Below are 15,394 nucleotides of genomic sequence, written 5' to 3'. Positions count from 1 at the left end.
AAAGAAAAAAGATACCATTTATAGCTAACAGAAAAGGCAATTAGCTGAAACTCCATCTAAGACTGAAAGTGAAGTCATTAATGTGAACCATATACTTGATGTGAAAAGAAACAGAATAAACTTCAAATCCTAATATGCACCCTCAAAATAGTCAGAATAGAAAGGATATATTCCTCAAAAAGGAATTGTAGAATTTGGGGTCAAAGTTTAAAAAACAAACACGTTTTTACAAATGGTTAATAACCATAGGGGAAAATGAGCCAAATCACTAATGCACAAAATATAAATCAAAACAACCCTGAGGTTTGCCCTTGCACCTAGTAAGTTGGCAAAGATGGAATAGTCAAAATTAATGGAGTTATGGTTGGTGGAGCTCTGAATTGGTCCATCCATTCTGGAAAGCAATATGGAATTCTAAAAATAAAGTGAATACAATGTCCACACCCTTTGACCCAGAGATGGTATGCCTATAGCCCACAGAGGTCACTGATTAAAAAGAAAATCTCCATATATACCAACATTTATAGTAGCACTTTTTGTGGTTGCAAAGAATTAAAAACAAAGTAAACTCCCATTGACTGGGGAATGATTAAATAAATTGTACAAAATGTAATGGGATATTATTGTGCAATAAGAAAAACTGAGTATGATGAATACAGAGAAACATGGAAAGACTTACATAAATTAATGCAAAGTGAAGTAAGCAGAACCAGGAAAACAACATATACAATGACTATAAATGTAAATGAATAGATGAATAACCATAAAACAATCAAAACTGGATGTTGTGAAGTTATTTTTTTAAAAAATTGATTCTACAGAAGAGATCTGAGAATCTCTCCTCACCCCTTTGCAGTGGTTCTAATCCACTAGTGTATATATTGTCAGATTTTGGGGAAGGGATTGGTTCTCTGGGAGGAGGAAGGAAAAGGGTAAAGTGGGAGTAAACTATAGGTGATGTAAAAAATTTAAAATAAATAGCATTTTACTAAACAGATTTTAGTATCACCAAATCTCAAGGGTACTAAAATTTAAGATAAGCTATAAAGTTTAGTTAACTGCAACATATTTAAAGTAATGCTATCTTAAGGGTAGTAATCAGAGGTATCAGACATGTGGCCTGAACCAGATTAAAACGTGTATGTGTCTACATTTGACATCACTGATTTACATGAAATCTAGAAGGAATGTCAAAGAGTAATAAGAATCTGTCAATAAGTTTCCAACACTTTCAAGAGGAGAGGATACCCTTTCTAGCTAACATGAAGATTTCAGTTTGTTTAGCAAAGATATCTCAATGCAGAGATGAGGTCATTAAAATTTTGTAGATGTTGTCAGATTGGGTCTAATACCCTTAAAGTAACAACTTATAGAGTCAAACTCTTTTATTTACTGAGCAACCATGTGATATTGATTTCCCAAATAGACTTTGAAGAGATTTAACGGATTGGTTGACATGATTATTTTGGTTATCTTGGCAGTTAATATTTTCTGAGTATAAATGGTACAATGTTGGTGTCGTATTATGAATTAGGTTAGTATGAATCAATTCCCCAGATTCTAATCATCTATACCTTATACTTGAGGTGATTTCTCCAAAGGTATGGAAGGATAGGTCCTACTAGAGTATTAAGGCCCTACTTAAGGCCCTACTAGAGTATTAGATGGTATCTCTTTATCACCTTTTAACTCTTAACCTAAAATAATCTGAAAATGCTAAATCTATCATGTTTGGCATTCAACCTATTCTTTCAGTAGTGAAGCCCAGGTGGCAGGTAGTTGGAAATTACAATGAAGTGGGAATTTTCTGTGTTACTATTAATTACATGTATTATTTTGTACAACTCACTTCTCCCTGAGTCTATTTCTTCTTGAATAAAATAGGGAATTCTCTAAATACCTCATCTCCCCATTTCTTATCTCATTTCAAGTGTTATTGGATAAATTATGCTAGAAGGCCAAAAATCATTCCAAAACAGAAGTATTAGTTTTCAAATAACAGACTTTCAGAACATCTGAATGCCTGAAAACTAGAAAGCAGAACAAGAAACAGGCACCGCATATTTTCATCTACCATCGATCGTATAAGACAATATTCTCTCAAACGGCCCACCTCCTAATCACCCCTCATCTCACCCAAAAACAAATAGGGAGCAATATTTCCAGGATGCTGGCCATTCACAGCTTGAGACTGACTGCTGTCCTTGCAACCAGTGTTTTCCTTAGGGATGACCTTGTGGTCATTTTGGCAGTCCTTTCTCGGATGTTTTTGGTGCTCGTTCTCTTCTACTTCCTGTTCTGAATTTTGCTTTCTTTTCTTTTTTTTCTTTTTCCTTGGGGACTCTGTAATGGATTCTGGCTCATCCTTGTCACAAATAGAGCAGCTGCTGTAGAATTATGGGAAGTAGTTAAATCTCTTACTCAAAACAAAGAATGAAAAGAAATTCATTTTAAAGAAGCCTCATTTCAAATAAAAAGCCAAAATGCACTTTTCTTCTATCTACCTATAATTTGGCAAGAGGTAGTCCCCACAAACTAATACCCAAATTCTTGCACTCTAGTAGGGACTTCAAGGAAGGACTTTAAAAAAAAGTATGCTGCCTAAATAAGCTCAAACTAACACACATAGTTAAAATAAGTAATAAATATATGGAAGGCTGCCATCAATTACACTATCACTTAAAGGCTTTAGAACTACCAGACTGAGACACCCAGGAGACAATGTATTGTATCCAATTAACTCAACCACAGCTTGAAGATATGTCTGGTATATTCTACTCCCACTTTACATAAAGATTATGGTCAAACATATCATATCTAGAATGTAAGATTATATCTCATAAAAGTACATTATGTCTAATGTCCTTTTATCCCTATCCTCACCTGTCCAAAGATGATTTTTGATTGTGACAATGTTCCTCATTACATTCCTCCACTCTCTTTCTTTTTTTTTCCTTTTTCTTTTTGCTAAGGTAGTGGGCATCAGTCACATCTCCTATGTGACTGCCATTCATCTCTTGGTTTTTGCTTTCTTCCTCCAGCCCATCAACAGTCACATCTAACCCATGCTTCCCTCCTATCCTTCTATTCCAACTCGGGCTCTGTGTTTGTTCCTCTTGAGTAAGAGATGCAGCAACTTCTGTCCAGGATGTATGTCCTTCTTCTGTATGCTTCCTCTTCTTCTTTTTCTTTACATGAGAAAGGTCAGCTGCCTCTCCATTTTCCTGTGAGATTTCTTCTTCTGGACTTCTGTATGACCTGTCTTCTCCTTTATGCTTTTTTCTTCTTTTTTTGGAGAAGCTTTGAGGGGCATTGCTGGCCCCCTGCTGATGGTGAGAAGGGGATATGACGTCCCCATTTACCTGAGGCAGGGGATTGGAGGCAACAGAGCAGCTATGTGGTTCAGTCGTCCCTGAAGGCCTGAAGCTGGAGGGGAGTGGTGAAGCTTTGACTGAGTAGGAGTTGAAGGCAGACTTCAAAGGATTTGATGATTTGGGAGGTGAAACAGTCCTAAAAACAGAAAGGCAGGCATATGAAAAGTTAGCTCCAAAAGACCCGAATTGACCTTATCCTTCCTAAAATTCAATCTCGAACAACTTTAGCCATAAATCTTAAATATTATTTCCCAATAACTATCTTAATGCTTTGAGATGTATGAATAAATTTAAAGAAACATGCCAACGTAACAGCTGGAATTTAAGTGTTTTCATAAAATAAAATTTAATATAAACTATTTTGTTTTACTTAGTTTATTGCCTTCAAAAAGTTCAAAGTACTTCTGAAAATTCTGAAATGTTTTTCAATTTAAATGCTATCAGAATTTGAAAATGAATTGAGACCTCCCCCAATCAAGAGATCTTACAAATAGCTGAGGCTCCATTTCCCAGTCCTAAAACTATCAGGTTGTATAAATGAAATAAAGGAAGTATATAAGAAAGCTAAGTAAAAAATCCATATATCTCTTATTGTCTTATTTTACTTTAGCTTAGAATAGTCCTAATAAAAGACTTATGCAGGGTAGGTAGAATTACTAAAAGAAACCCAATCCAAAACAAAACCATGAAAGTTTCTAGTCATATTTCCAAAGTATTTTCTTTTTTGTGGAAAAAGAACTGGGAAGAAAAAGTAGAAAGTAAATGCCTACTCAACATTCCAAACCTCTGTCCTGAAGTGTAAGGCTTAGTGTTCCTACACATTTCAAGCACTGGAACTAAGACAGATAGAAGAAAAAGGAACCAACAACGTTTAACAGAAAATTTTGTTGAATTAGGTGTTCTAACCATATCCTTTTTTCCTACCTAAGTCAAATGTTTTGAGGTCTCTAGCTAGCCTTCAGGGACTTTTTCTTTACTTTTTTATCCTTTCATATTATATTATATATAATCCTATTATATTACAATTCTAATTTATTTTTTCTTTTCTTAGTGTACAAATCCTAAGTCCTACACTAAAAAAATATAAAAATAGAGAGAGAGCATGCAAACGAGCGCAAGCACCAGCCCTGGATTCAGAAGGACCTGAGTTCAAATACGACTTCAGACACTTGACACTTATTAGCTGTATCACCTTGGGCAAGTCATTTAACCTTCATTGCCCTGCAAAAAAAAAAAAAAAATGTTTGGGGCAGCTAGGTGGCACAGTAGATAAAGCACCAGCCTTGGATTCAGGAGCACTTGAGTTCAAACCAGCCTTAGATAACTGACACTTACTAGCTGTATGACCCTGGGCATGTCACTTAACCCTTAATGCCCCACAAAAAAAAGAAAGGAAGAAGGAAGCAAAGAAAGCAAGCAAAAAAGAAAGAAAAACTACAAAAGAAGCACAATGATTTCAGAATTCAAAGCATCAAATACCTTAAGACAAATGGAAAAAGCAAACTGCATAGAGATCATACTCCCAGGAAGTTTTCTGGTTTGGGCTCTGATATCCATTAAATCAACGTACCTTTCCAATTAGTGGTGAAGGGACACCAATTTCAATATTTTTCTTGAAATGTTCTGGAATTACATTGATTGGCTAGGAAGGGTGGAAACAGTTTTTGAAATGAGGCCCTCAATCTTACTGCTATCTTTTGTTTTTACATCACCTTTATTTCCGATCTTCTCTTCCTTTTTCAAGGTGTAACAAGATTACTCAGGGAAGTCTTAGTATATAGTTCATAGAACATATATTTATGTCTACTATCAAATATGCATATGGAACAGTCTCAGAAAAATAAGAACGATGAAAACAAGCTGTGGAAACTCAGCTTTTCTTTTACCAAGGAAGGATCCTCTCTCAAATTTCTAATAGGTAAAAAGAAGAAACAATGAGGAACATGTATTACTGTCACTTTTACCATCCCTTGTTTGGTCATCAATTATTTTCACTTCAATATCTAATAATACAATATCCTTCATAGGGCTAAGTTTAGCTCCTTCTGCTAGCCCCAAATTAGAATAGATGGGCCTCCCTATGACCAGAGTTCTATGTGTAAAACTCACCTGATTTTACTGACAGGCCAAGAAGAGGTGGAGACAGGGTGGGTGATTTTCGTGGGGTAGGTGTGGTCAACGAATGATGAATGGGGAGGTGAATGGAGGTCATTGCCGTTCGCCCTCTGTAGGGTGCTGGCCTGTAGTTATCGACATAAATAAAAACTTGGTGGTCTAAAAAAGGTTTCCGTGAGTGAAGAGGGAAAAAAAATTAAAATGAGGGGAAAGAAGAGCCCAGAAAGAGAGAAGGTTGGGATGGGCAGGAAGAGAAAACAAAAAACAAACAGAGAAGGTAAGGGGTGGGGAATGATAGAAGAAGAATCAGAAGTGTTTTTGGTTAGAAACAAAAAGGAAAAAAAGAAGGAAATTTCAACAGAAATCTCAGCACAACATTTCCTATCTTCTTGTCACTTCCTTATACTCCATGAAGGAGATGGCTGCCATTTTCCATGCTGATGGTTCCCTGCCAGACTCCACCATACCCAGTCCTCATGTGGATTCATTCAGAGGAAAGGAGACTGAACAAAAGACCCTAACCCATTTCTATTGATGTTTACCCTAAGTTTTAGGAGTAAGAAATTGGGGTTTAGCTTATGCATCCATCTATTATCCAATAAGGGGACAATTAGCTAGAGCTAAAAGACAACTTCCTAGAAGTGCCAAAGTAAATTTTACCTCCATTAACAATAACTATCTATGAACTAATACAAGAGCGAAGCCAAAGGCTTCCTTAAAACCTCTGATCCCTACCTTTCCTAATCCCTGCTACCACTATCATAACTCAAGAAGTTACTAAGGAGACCTAAAATAAATTTCATTTTTTCTGAATTGAGGCCCAAATCCTTACAGTTTCTCTTCTCATACTCAGTCATTCTATAATTCTAAGATCACAAAGCAAGTCAAACCTGCCTCTCTAGCCCCATGGATCACATGCAGGGAATGAGACCTCACATACCCACCTTCTTGGAAGAAAGGGCCAGTTTTTTGGCTGGTGGGGGGGACATGATGCTTGTAGGCTCAGTGGCAGTATTGGTCAGGACAGGGGACTTTAACTTCACCATCTTAGAATCCTCTCCACCAGGTGTCTCTTTGGTACGCTCACCAGCAGAATAGTCTGTTTCCTGAGAAGTATAGAAACAGCCAACTCCATTCTTCGGGGTCTCGGGCCCCCTGGCTGTCTCACTACTGGAAGAATACTCAGGGCTGGAACTGATGGAATCCTTCCTCTTGGGATCCGAACACTCACCATTACCCTTTGGCCCATGTCCATTGACAGTCACTTCAGGCAGGAGCTTAGGTGAGGTAGCTAGTGTAGGATTTTTGTTCTCCCATGAGCCTTGCCTACGGCTCTCAAGTTTAGTGCTACTTAAGCTGCTGATGCCATTTAATCCCTGAGATACTTTTAGTGATGGAGAAAGGTGTTGCAGGGAGAGGGGCTTCTTTACTTTTTTCCCCAGTTTATCCAGTATGACGGGGGGTCCATGAATAGGCTTTGCAGAAAGTTTTGGGGACAGGGAGCCCAGGGGCAGCTTTAGTTGGACACTTCCATTCTGTGATTTAGGGCCTACCACAAAGTTATTCCTGGAAACTGGGACACCATTTTCTTCTGCTGTCTGCTGTTTTTTCACTGATACCAAGTCCAGTTTCTAAAGGAAGTCCAAGAAGAAAGCAGAGTTTAAGGACGTTGAAGTAAACAAAAGGACAAATAAGCAAGGCACTATGTAAGTAAGGCAAAACTAATTCTCACAACTACAAAAAGAAATTTCACTCACTGTGGAAAATCTAAGGAAGAAACATTTCTATACACAACCAATAGTAAGGAAGATTCATTCCATTTCATTTTACTGTCTTTGTACCTCCTAAGGAGATGACCTAATACATTTTTCAAACTTGTGGACAGATCTTCTCTAGAGACAGAAGAAACAAAGCCTACTATTCAGTTTTTAATTAAGTCAGCTTACTCAACATTTACTCTTTATGATTTATCCCATCTGCTTCCCTTATTCAACTTATGTTGCCATTCTGTACAAGAACAGAGGTAAAAATCACACAAATTACTTGAAAGTTATTTCACTTTCCACTAACTTCCCTGGCACAGATATGGCCAGGTCAGAATCACATGTACTATATTTCTTTTTCCCAAATGATAACTACTTGACAGTTAACTGCATAAGCACTGATATAAGATTACACTTGTTCCCTGCAAAGAGGTACTGTGATGCTTTACAAGTTACTTACCTTTCCAATTAGTGGTGAGGGAACAACACCATTACTAATATTTTTCTTGATGTGTTCAGGAACTACATTGTTTGCTCGGTTAGGAAGGGCAGAGATAGTTTTTGCAATGGGGCCCTCAGGACTTTTCTTAGAGCCTGGAATTCTGAGAAGAGAAGGAAGTTAGTCAGTAATAAAGCTGAAAAGACAGTAAACAAAATAGGTGACAACTAAGCAAAAAAAAAAACCATGGCAAGAAATAGAACGACAACAGAGGGGACCTTGAGGTTGCTAAATGCCCTATATAGATAGAAGAATCACTAGATAACTCTTACCATGCCCTATAAACCAATGTGACTTCGTACATTCTCAGATATATAAATCTAATTGAATACAGAGCATACCAAACTGTAAAAACTCTTTTTCAAGTGATAACTTTCTGGGAGGTTAAGTTCTAAGGCAGTTAATATAATTCTAAAATGCCTCATTTTAACTCAATAGCAACTGATTGCTGATCTTGTGTTCCAGGGACATGGTAACAAGGTATGGGGAAGAAAACCCACATGATAGCTACCTCTGTTGCATTCTAAATTTAGATGCTAAGGATTTCAATTCACCGCCATTTTATCAACTATGTCCTTCTCTGGCAAAGTACATAAGAGTTGGCTAATATCATCTGTTTTAGAATAATGGTATGAATGGAAGCCACCAAAAACCTTAGACAGGAAGTATAAAGGAAGCTAGATTATTTCAGAATTCAAGGCCTTAAATGCAACAGAATAAACACTCTTACATTCCCTCAGTGATGTTTTGGTTTTAGTTCAGCAAAGTTACCTTATTTTTGAAAGGGTACATTCTGACACAGCCTTACTCTTCAGTGGATACTCCTAGGATTATAGGGAAGTTCTAAGATAAATCCATTTGGGAATCGCCAAACTAAAACTCTAGTGATCCACCACCCTTAGTCTACCCCAGTAGCAGGTGTTATGGGCATATGCAGCCATATCTAGCTAAAACAAAGGTGGTAAAGAAATATTATGGAGTTAGGTACACCTAAGCCAGAAACTCGGAAGAAGAGAATAGTTCCATAGAATCTACAAGTGAAACAAACAAAATAAAAATATTTGCCACAATCTATTAAAATTCTTGGAATAAAAAGTTTTTAAAAAGTAGAGTAGGGGCAGCTAGGTGGCGCAGTGGATAGAGCACTGGCCCTGGAGTCAGGAGGACCTGAGTTCAAATACGGCCTCAGACACTTGACACTTAACACTTACTAGCTGTGTGACCCTGGGCAAGTCACTTAATCCCAATTGCCTCACCAAAAACACAAAAAAACCCACAAAAAAAACCCTCCAAAGGTCAGTTTGAAATTGTATGTTTTTGAGATTACAAATGAATTTTTTTGTTAAAACATGCCCTACCTTGGGGAATTTCCAATTAATTTCCATTGAAAAGACCCAGACAGACCTAAAGGAAAGTTCTAAAGGGAGACATCAAAGGACTTACCTGAGATAGAACAGAACATAGGCCTGTTGGTTCAGGACCACTTTGATATTACTAGAATGGACCAAAGAATCATTCATCTGGTACCACTGCCCATTACTAGCCTAAAATGATAAATAAAAAAGGGAGAAAGATCACTCAAAGTGTTAGATTCCCTTCTCTCTTCTGAGTAATAAAAAACTACTATTTGTAATTTCTAATATGCTATATATAACCAGGTGCTCAGAAAATATTAACAAATGGTAGCCCCTAAATGGCTTGACAATAATTTCTAATTCACATCTTGCTCACCCCTCTAGTTCCTCATTCCATACCCTGAACCACAATCAAATACAATCCCTTAGCTAAGATTCTTCTGAATATTTATCAAGCAAAGACTTTAATAGCTCAAGCAATTGGAGCAACTACCTTCCCGATTCTTCTACATGTCTGATAATAATATAGATTCTAATAGATTTTTTAAAAAAAGTTACTTGCTGGGAGCAGCTAGGTGGCACAATGGATAAAGCACTGGCCCTGGACTCAGGAGGACCTGAGTTCAAATCCGGTATCATACACTTGACACTTACTAGCTGTGTGACCCTGGGCAAGTCACTTAACCCTCATTGTCCCAACCCCCCAAAAAATTACTTGCTTCTTCTATGTTCTAAGTGGAGCTATGTATTTGCTAGAAATACTTCCTATTCTTCCTAAAGGTATTACAAAGGTTAAAGCAGGACTTACATAATTCTAAGCACTGGTGCCCTTGCACCAAAAGTCAATGTTTATTTATCAATAATCTATTACCAACAATGGCTTGGAAGGTCAGAAGGAGGGAGCTGCTGTGCTGATACAGGAATGGAGCCCAACCCCACAGTCACCCTGACACAGATCCAGTCCTAGGAAGGGTTCACCAGAGAAGGAGACCCCCAGGGCCTCTGAATCAGCTGAAGCACTAGTGTTGTCTGGAACTAAGCTCACAGTCTGGTGAGAGGGCTGAGTCCTGGGCAGGGGGGAGACTACAGGGGTCTATGCTGGTGCTGAGGCAGAACTTGGATTTTACACCCCTGCTGAGAACCAGGAGGTAGGCTTGAGTAGCAGTGGCCCAGGTGGGGGAGGGGCACAGGCTTGTCCTTGTCGGAGCTGAAAACCACAACATACAAAGCTAGTTGATTAGCAAGTTGGTCTGGGGTCATCTAAAGACCAGGGAACAAGCAGGCGAGTGAAGAACCTGATTCTCCTTAAATCATACCACCTGGGACTTCTTAAGCTTGGGATACTGCAGCCTGGAAACAGTGCCCCACTTTAAGGAGCTAAAAGTCAAATAAAAGAAAGGCAAGATGAGCAGACAGAGAAAGGTGAGGACCATAGAAAGTTTTTTCAATAACAAGGAAGACCAAGGTGCACCCTCAGAGGAAGATGTCAACACCAGGGCCCCTATATCTAAAGCTTCCAAGAAAAATATGAATTGGTCTCAGGCCATAGAGGTGCTCAAAAAGGACTTTGAAGATAAAGTTAGAGAGGTAGAGGAATAAATGGGAAGAGAAATGAGGGGGATGCAGGAAAGACATGAGAAAAAAGTCAACAGCTTGAAAAGTCAAATTGGCCAAATGGAAAAGGAGGTACAAAAGCTCTCTGATGAAAATAATTGCCTAAGAATGAGGATTGAACAAATGGAAGCCAGTGACTTTATGAGAAACCAAGACACAATAAAGCAAACCCAAATGAATAAAAAAATAGAGGGCAATGTGAAATATCTTCTGGGAAAAACTGCTGACCTGGAAAAGAGGTCCAGGAGAGAGAATTTGAAAATTATTGGTCTACCTGAAAACCATGATCAAGGAAAGAGCTTAGACACCATCTTCCAAGATATTCTCAGAGAAAACTGTCTTGAAATTCTAGAAGAAGCAGCTAAAATAGAAACTGAAAGAATCCACTGATCACCTCCAGAAAGAGATCCCAAAAGGAAAACTCCTAGGAATATTATAGCCAAATTCCAGAGCTCTCAGGTCAAGGAGAAAGTATTGCAAGCTGCCTGCCAAAAAGAAAGAATTCAAGTACTGTGGAGCCCCAGTCAGGATAGCACAAGATCTAGCAGCTTCTACATTAAAGGACTGGAGGGCATGGAATATGATATTCCAGAGGGCAAAGGAAATGGGATTACAACCAAGAATCACCTACCCAGCAAAACTGAGCATAATCTTTCAGAGGAAAAAATGGGACTTTAATGAAAAAAGAAGACTTTCAGATATTTGTGATGAAAAGACCTGAAGTGAATGGCAAATTTGACTTTCAAATACAAGACCATAGAGAACCATAAAAAATTGGAGCTGTGGGACATACCTGGGGTCATACAGTGGGCGACTGTCTTGTGTCTGAGGCCAGGTTTTAGCTGGGATCCCCCTGGGTCCAGGGGTGATGCTTTGTCCACTGTGTCACATAGCTAGGTGATGACACCCTTAGGGTTATATTGAGGGGTGAAGGGAATTCACTGGGGGAAGGGCAGAAGTGAAATCCTACATGAAAGAGACAGGAAAAGGCTTATGGAGTGGGGAAAGAGATGGGAGAGGAGGACAGTAAATGAATTTTACACTCATCAGAAAAGGCTCAAAGACATTAAACTCATCAGAGCTGCCTCAAGGAGGGACTAACAAACACACCCAACTGGGTGGAGTAATCTGTTTAATCTGGGCAGTAAATGAGCCTAACACTCATCAGAATTGGCTCAAAGACCTCAATCTCATTAGAATTGGCTCAAGGAGGGAATAATGTACACACTCAATTGGGTGGAGTAATCTCTCTAACCCTGCAGGAAAATAGGGGGGGAAGGGGATAAGGATAAAGAGAGAGGGGCAAAAGAAGGAAAGGCAGAGTGGGAGAGGGGACAGACAGAAGCAAATCCCTTTTGAAGAGGGATAGGATGAAAGAAGATGGATAATAGAATAAATATCATGGGGAAGGGAGTAGGATGGAAGGAAAACAGCTAACAATAGTAATCATGAAAAAAAAAAAGGGGGAAAAATTGTACAAAAAATATTTATAGCAACTCTTGGTGGAGGCTAAGAATTGAGAATTAAGGGAATGTCCATCAATTGAGGAATGATGGAAAAGGCTGTGCTATATGATTGTAGTGAAATGGTCTTGTGCTACAGGAAATGACAAACAGGATGATCCCTGAAAAACCTGGAAAGACTAATGAACATCGATGTATAGTGAAGTGAGCAGAACTGAGAGGACATTGTGCATAGTGACAGCAGTATTGTTCAATGAGCAATTGTGAATGACTTAACTACTCTCAGCAATGCAATGATCCAAGATGATCCCAAGGAACTAATGAGGAAGCTTACTATGTACCCCCATAGAATGAACTGATAAAAAGAACACTTGTGGATTGTACATATATAACCTGGTTGCGATTTTGTAGAGGGGGGAGGAAGAAAAATTCAGAACTCTAAATCATGTGAAAATGAATGTTGAAAACTACCCTTACATATAACTGGAAAAAATAAAATAAATGTTTGTTGCTTAAAAAAAAAACAAAACAATCTATTACCAACTACACTGGCTGTACCTAAAAGACAGACTTACCTTCACATAACAGTAATAATGTCCAGCATGGCAGCTATAGCCTGAATGGACAAGTACAGCATATAATCCATACATGACAGGGTCACCATTACTTTGTGACATATATGGGCGTATATTAAGAAATTCTGGATATCCCACATCCTGTTATAAAAGAAAACATAAATTAGAATTCATATCAAGAGAAAAAGGTTGGGGCAGCTAGGTGGCGCAGTGGATAGAGCACCAGCCCTGGAGTCAGGGGGACCTGAGTTCAAATCCAAACTCAGACACTTCACACTTACTAGCTGTGTGAAATTGGGCAAGTCACTTAACCCCAACTGCCTCATGACTCCCCGCCTAACCCCCCAAAAAAGAGAAAAGGTCACTTTCTCTTTCATCCATATCATGACAAAGCAAAAGTATTACATGGATAACAATTCAATAGTTCAAATCCAATTGGGCATGCAGGAATTTATGGCAGAAGTTTAAAAGGAATTAATTTGTCCTTCATTTAAGATGTGATTATGTACCTATATCAGATTTCAGCTTTATGCCTGGTCCTGTTATAAAGCAACAGTTGTGACCACTTCTTTTTCAAAAGTAAAATGGTTATAAGCCTTGCTCTTCTCTACTATCCCACAGACAGATTGTGAAGACAAATCAGATAATACCTACCCTGAGCTATTCAAAATAAAATTTATGGTTTAATATACTTCCTTTTTCTAGTAAATGCTATAGAATGGATCAGAATTAAGGTCATTCCACAAAAAATGTTTTTTGCGGAATGAGGTGAAAAATGGAGACATCAATAAAAATTGGCAATTTAGCCAAGTAATAAAGTATTCTCTGGACAATGACTGGAAATAAAGCATACCAACATTTTCCCTAAATTTTACTCAATTTTGAAACACAAAAATAAAAAATAAGTACTTATGTAAAAGTCAAATAAAAATAACTAAAACTTCAGTCACTTTCATTTTGGAAACCAGGTACTTTGTTGTTGTTGATTCATGGCCAACTCTTCATAACCCCATCTGGAGTTTTCTTGGCAAAGATACTGGAATGATTTGCCATTTCCATCTCATTTTACAGATTTTTACTCATTACTCATTTTATATTTTATAGATGAGGAACTGACGCAGACAGGTTAAGTGACTTGCAACATGGCTAGCATCTAAGGCCAGATTTGAACTTGGGAAGATGAATCTTCCTGACTCCAGGTCCAGCACTCTCTCCATTGCACCAGCTAGCTACCCAGCCAAGTACTTAAGAGTTAGATAAAAGTAATTTTACTACATATTTGTCTAAAATTATATATGTCATTAATATCTGCTTTTCAAAAGGAGAGGCAGATGGTTGGTATATAGTAAAGCTTCTAAAATTCTAGTGTTTCAGTATCATCAACATTGAGTGTTGATCTACTGTGATGGACTATATTCTTCTCACCAATGCAATGGTACAGAAGAGTTCCAGGGAACTCATGACAGAAGAGGATCTCCAAATCCAGGGGGAAAAAAAAAAAAAAGAACTGTGGAGTATAGATGCTGAATGAACCATACTATTTCTTTTGTTTTTGGTGCTGTTGTTTTTTCTATTTTGAGGTTTTTCATCATTGCTATTTGTCTTATAACATGACTAATGCAGAAATAGGATTAATGTTATTATGTGTATGTGTGTGTGTGTATGTGTGTGTGTGTGTGTATATATTTTATATATATTTATATTTATATATAACCTGTATCAGATTACCTGCTGTCTAGGGGAGGGGGGAGGGAGGGAGAAAAATCTGAAATTGGAAAGCTTGTATAAACAAAAGTTGAGAACTATCTTTACATGTAACAGGAAAAAAAATAAAATACTTTATTAATTAAAAAAAAAATTCTAGTGTTTACTGAATAATTCTTGAAAGGAAACTCACCTTGGTGATCTTACCCCCACTGAAGTTTGCAAACCGCTTCAAGGAGAGAGTTAAGACATTGGATGTCCTATGAATTGTAAAGCGCTTACTGGCTGGCACTTTTTTTTTGCATCTATAGGGAAAATATTTAAAACTATATTAGCTTATAGTCTAGAAAGAACTATTCTCTCATCTATATGATTTGGTAGTGATGGACAAGTAGTGATGGACAAAGGGCAAATCACCACAAAGCCATCTCTTACTTTTGGACAGTTTATCATGACATAAGGAAATGGAGGTTATTTATTAAACATAGTGCAAACCATGGAGTTAAAATAAAATCCTTACCCACCACACTTAAAAGATTTTATTGACGCTACTTATATATCACTGTCATTTCCAGATATATAGCTCCTCCCCTAAGCCCTATTTTATTCTTTTTTTCCCCTCATTTTGTTCTTAGTAACAAAGAAAAAGTCAAGCAAAACCAATAAACATCTGACAGCATTTTTGCAACATTTTCCCTACCTTGCTACCAAAGAATTAAAGTGAGTTTGGCAAAAGTATGGGAAGGGAAGTAATATATATATAAAATGTGTAACAAGGCAGGAAAGATGGGTTCAGACCAGGTTGGGTTTTTTTGTTTGTTTGTTTTTGTTGTTGTTTTTTTAGTGAGGCAATTGGGGTTAAGCGACTTGCCCAGGGCCACAGCCAGTAAGTGTTAAGAGTCTGAGGCCGGATTTGAACTCAGGTACTCCTG

The 15,394-nt window shown here is 37.9% G+C and overlaps 1 protein-coding gene across 1 annotated transcript in view; it reads right to left on the bottom strand.

Annotated features, from left to right (window-relative positions):
- The window catches only part of USP36 (ubiquitin specific peptidase 36), a 50,610-nt gene that overhangs the window by 15,855 nt on the left and 19,361 nt on the right, over positions 1 to 15,394 (bottom strand). Inside the window, exons 10-17 of the mRNA XM_044005290.1 lie at positions 14,656 to 14,767; positions 12,759 to 12,899; positions 9,195 to 9,295; positions 7,713 to 7,854; positions 6,434 to 7,120; positions 5,484 to 5,614; positions 2,884 to 3,510; positions 2,137 to 2,387 (exon numbers count right to left, since the gene is read on the bottom strand). Of these exons, the coding sequence (XP_043861225.1) occupies positions 2,137 to 2,387; positions 2,884 to 3,510; positions 5,484 to 5,614; positions 6,434 to 7,120; positions 7,713 to 7,854; positions 9,195 to 9,295; positions 12,759 to 12,899; positions 14,656 to 14,767 (2,192 nt within the window). The remainder of the gene's footprint in view (positions 1 to 2,136; positions 2,388 to 2,883; positions 3,511 to 5,483; positions 5,615 to 6,433; positions 7,121 to 7,712; positions 7,855 to 9,194; positions 9,296 to 12,758; positions 12,900 to 14,655; positions 14,768 to 15,394) is intronic.

The sequence above is a fragment of the Dromiciops gliroides genome, chromosome 4, assembly GCF_019393635.1.
Source record: "Dromiciops gliroides isolate mDroGli1 chromosome 4, mDroGli1.pri, whole genome shotgun sequence".
Lineage (NCBI taxonomy): Eukaryota > Metazoa > Chordata > Mammalia > Microbiotheria > Microbiotheriidae > Dromiciops > Dromiciops gliroides.
Note: the sequence above shows the minus strand (reverse complement) of the source record. Positions and strands in the feature narration are given on the sequence as shown.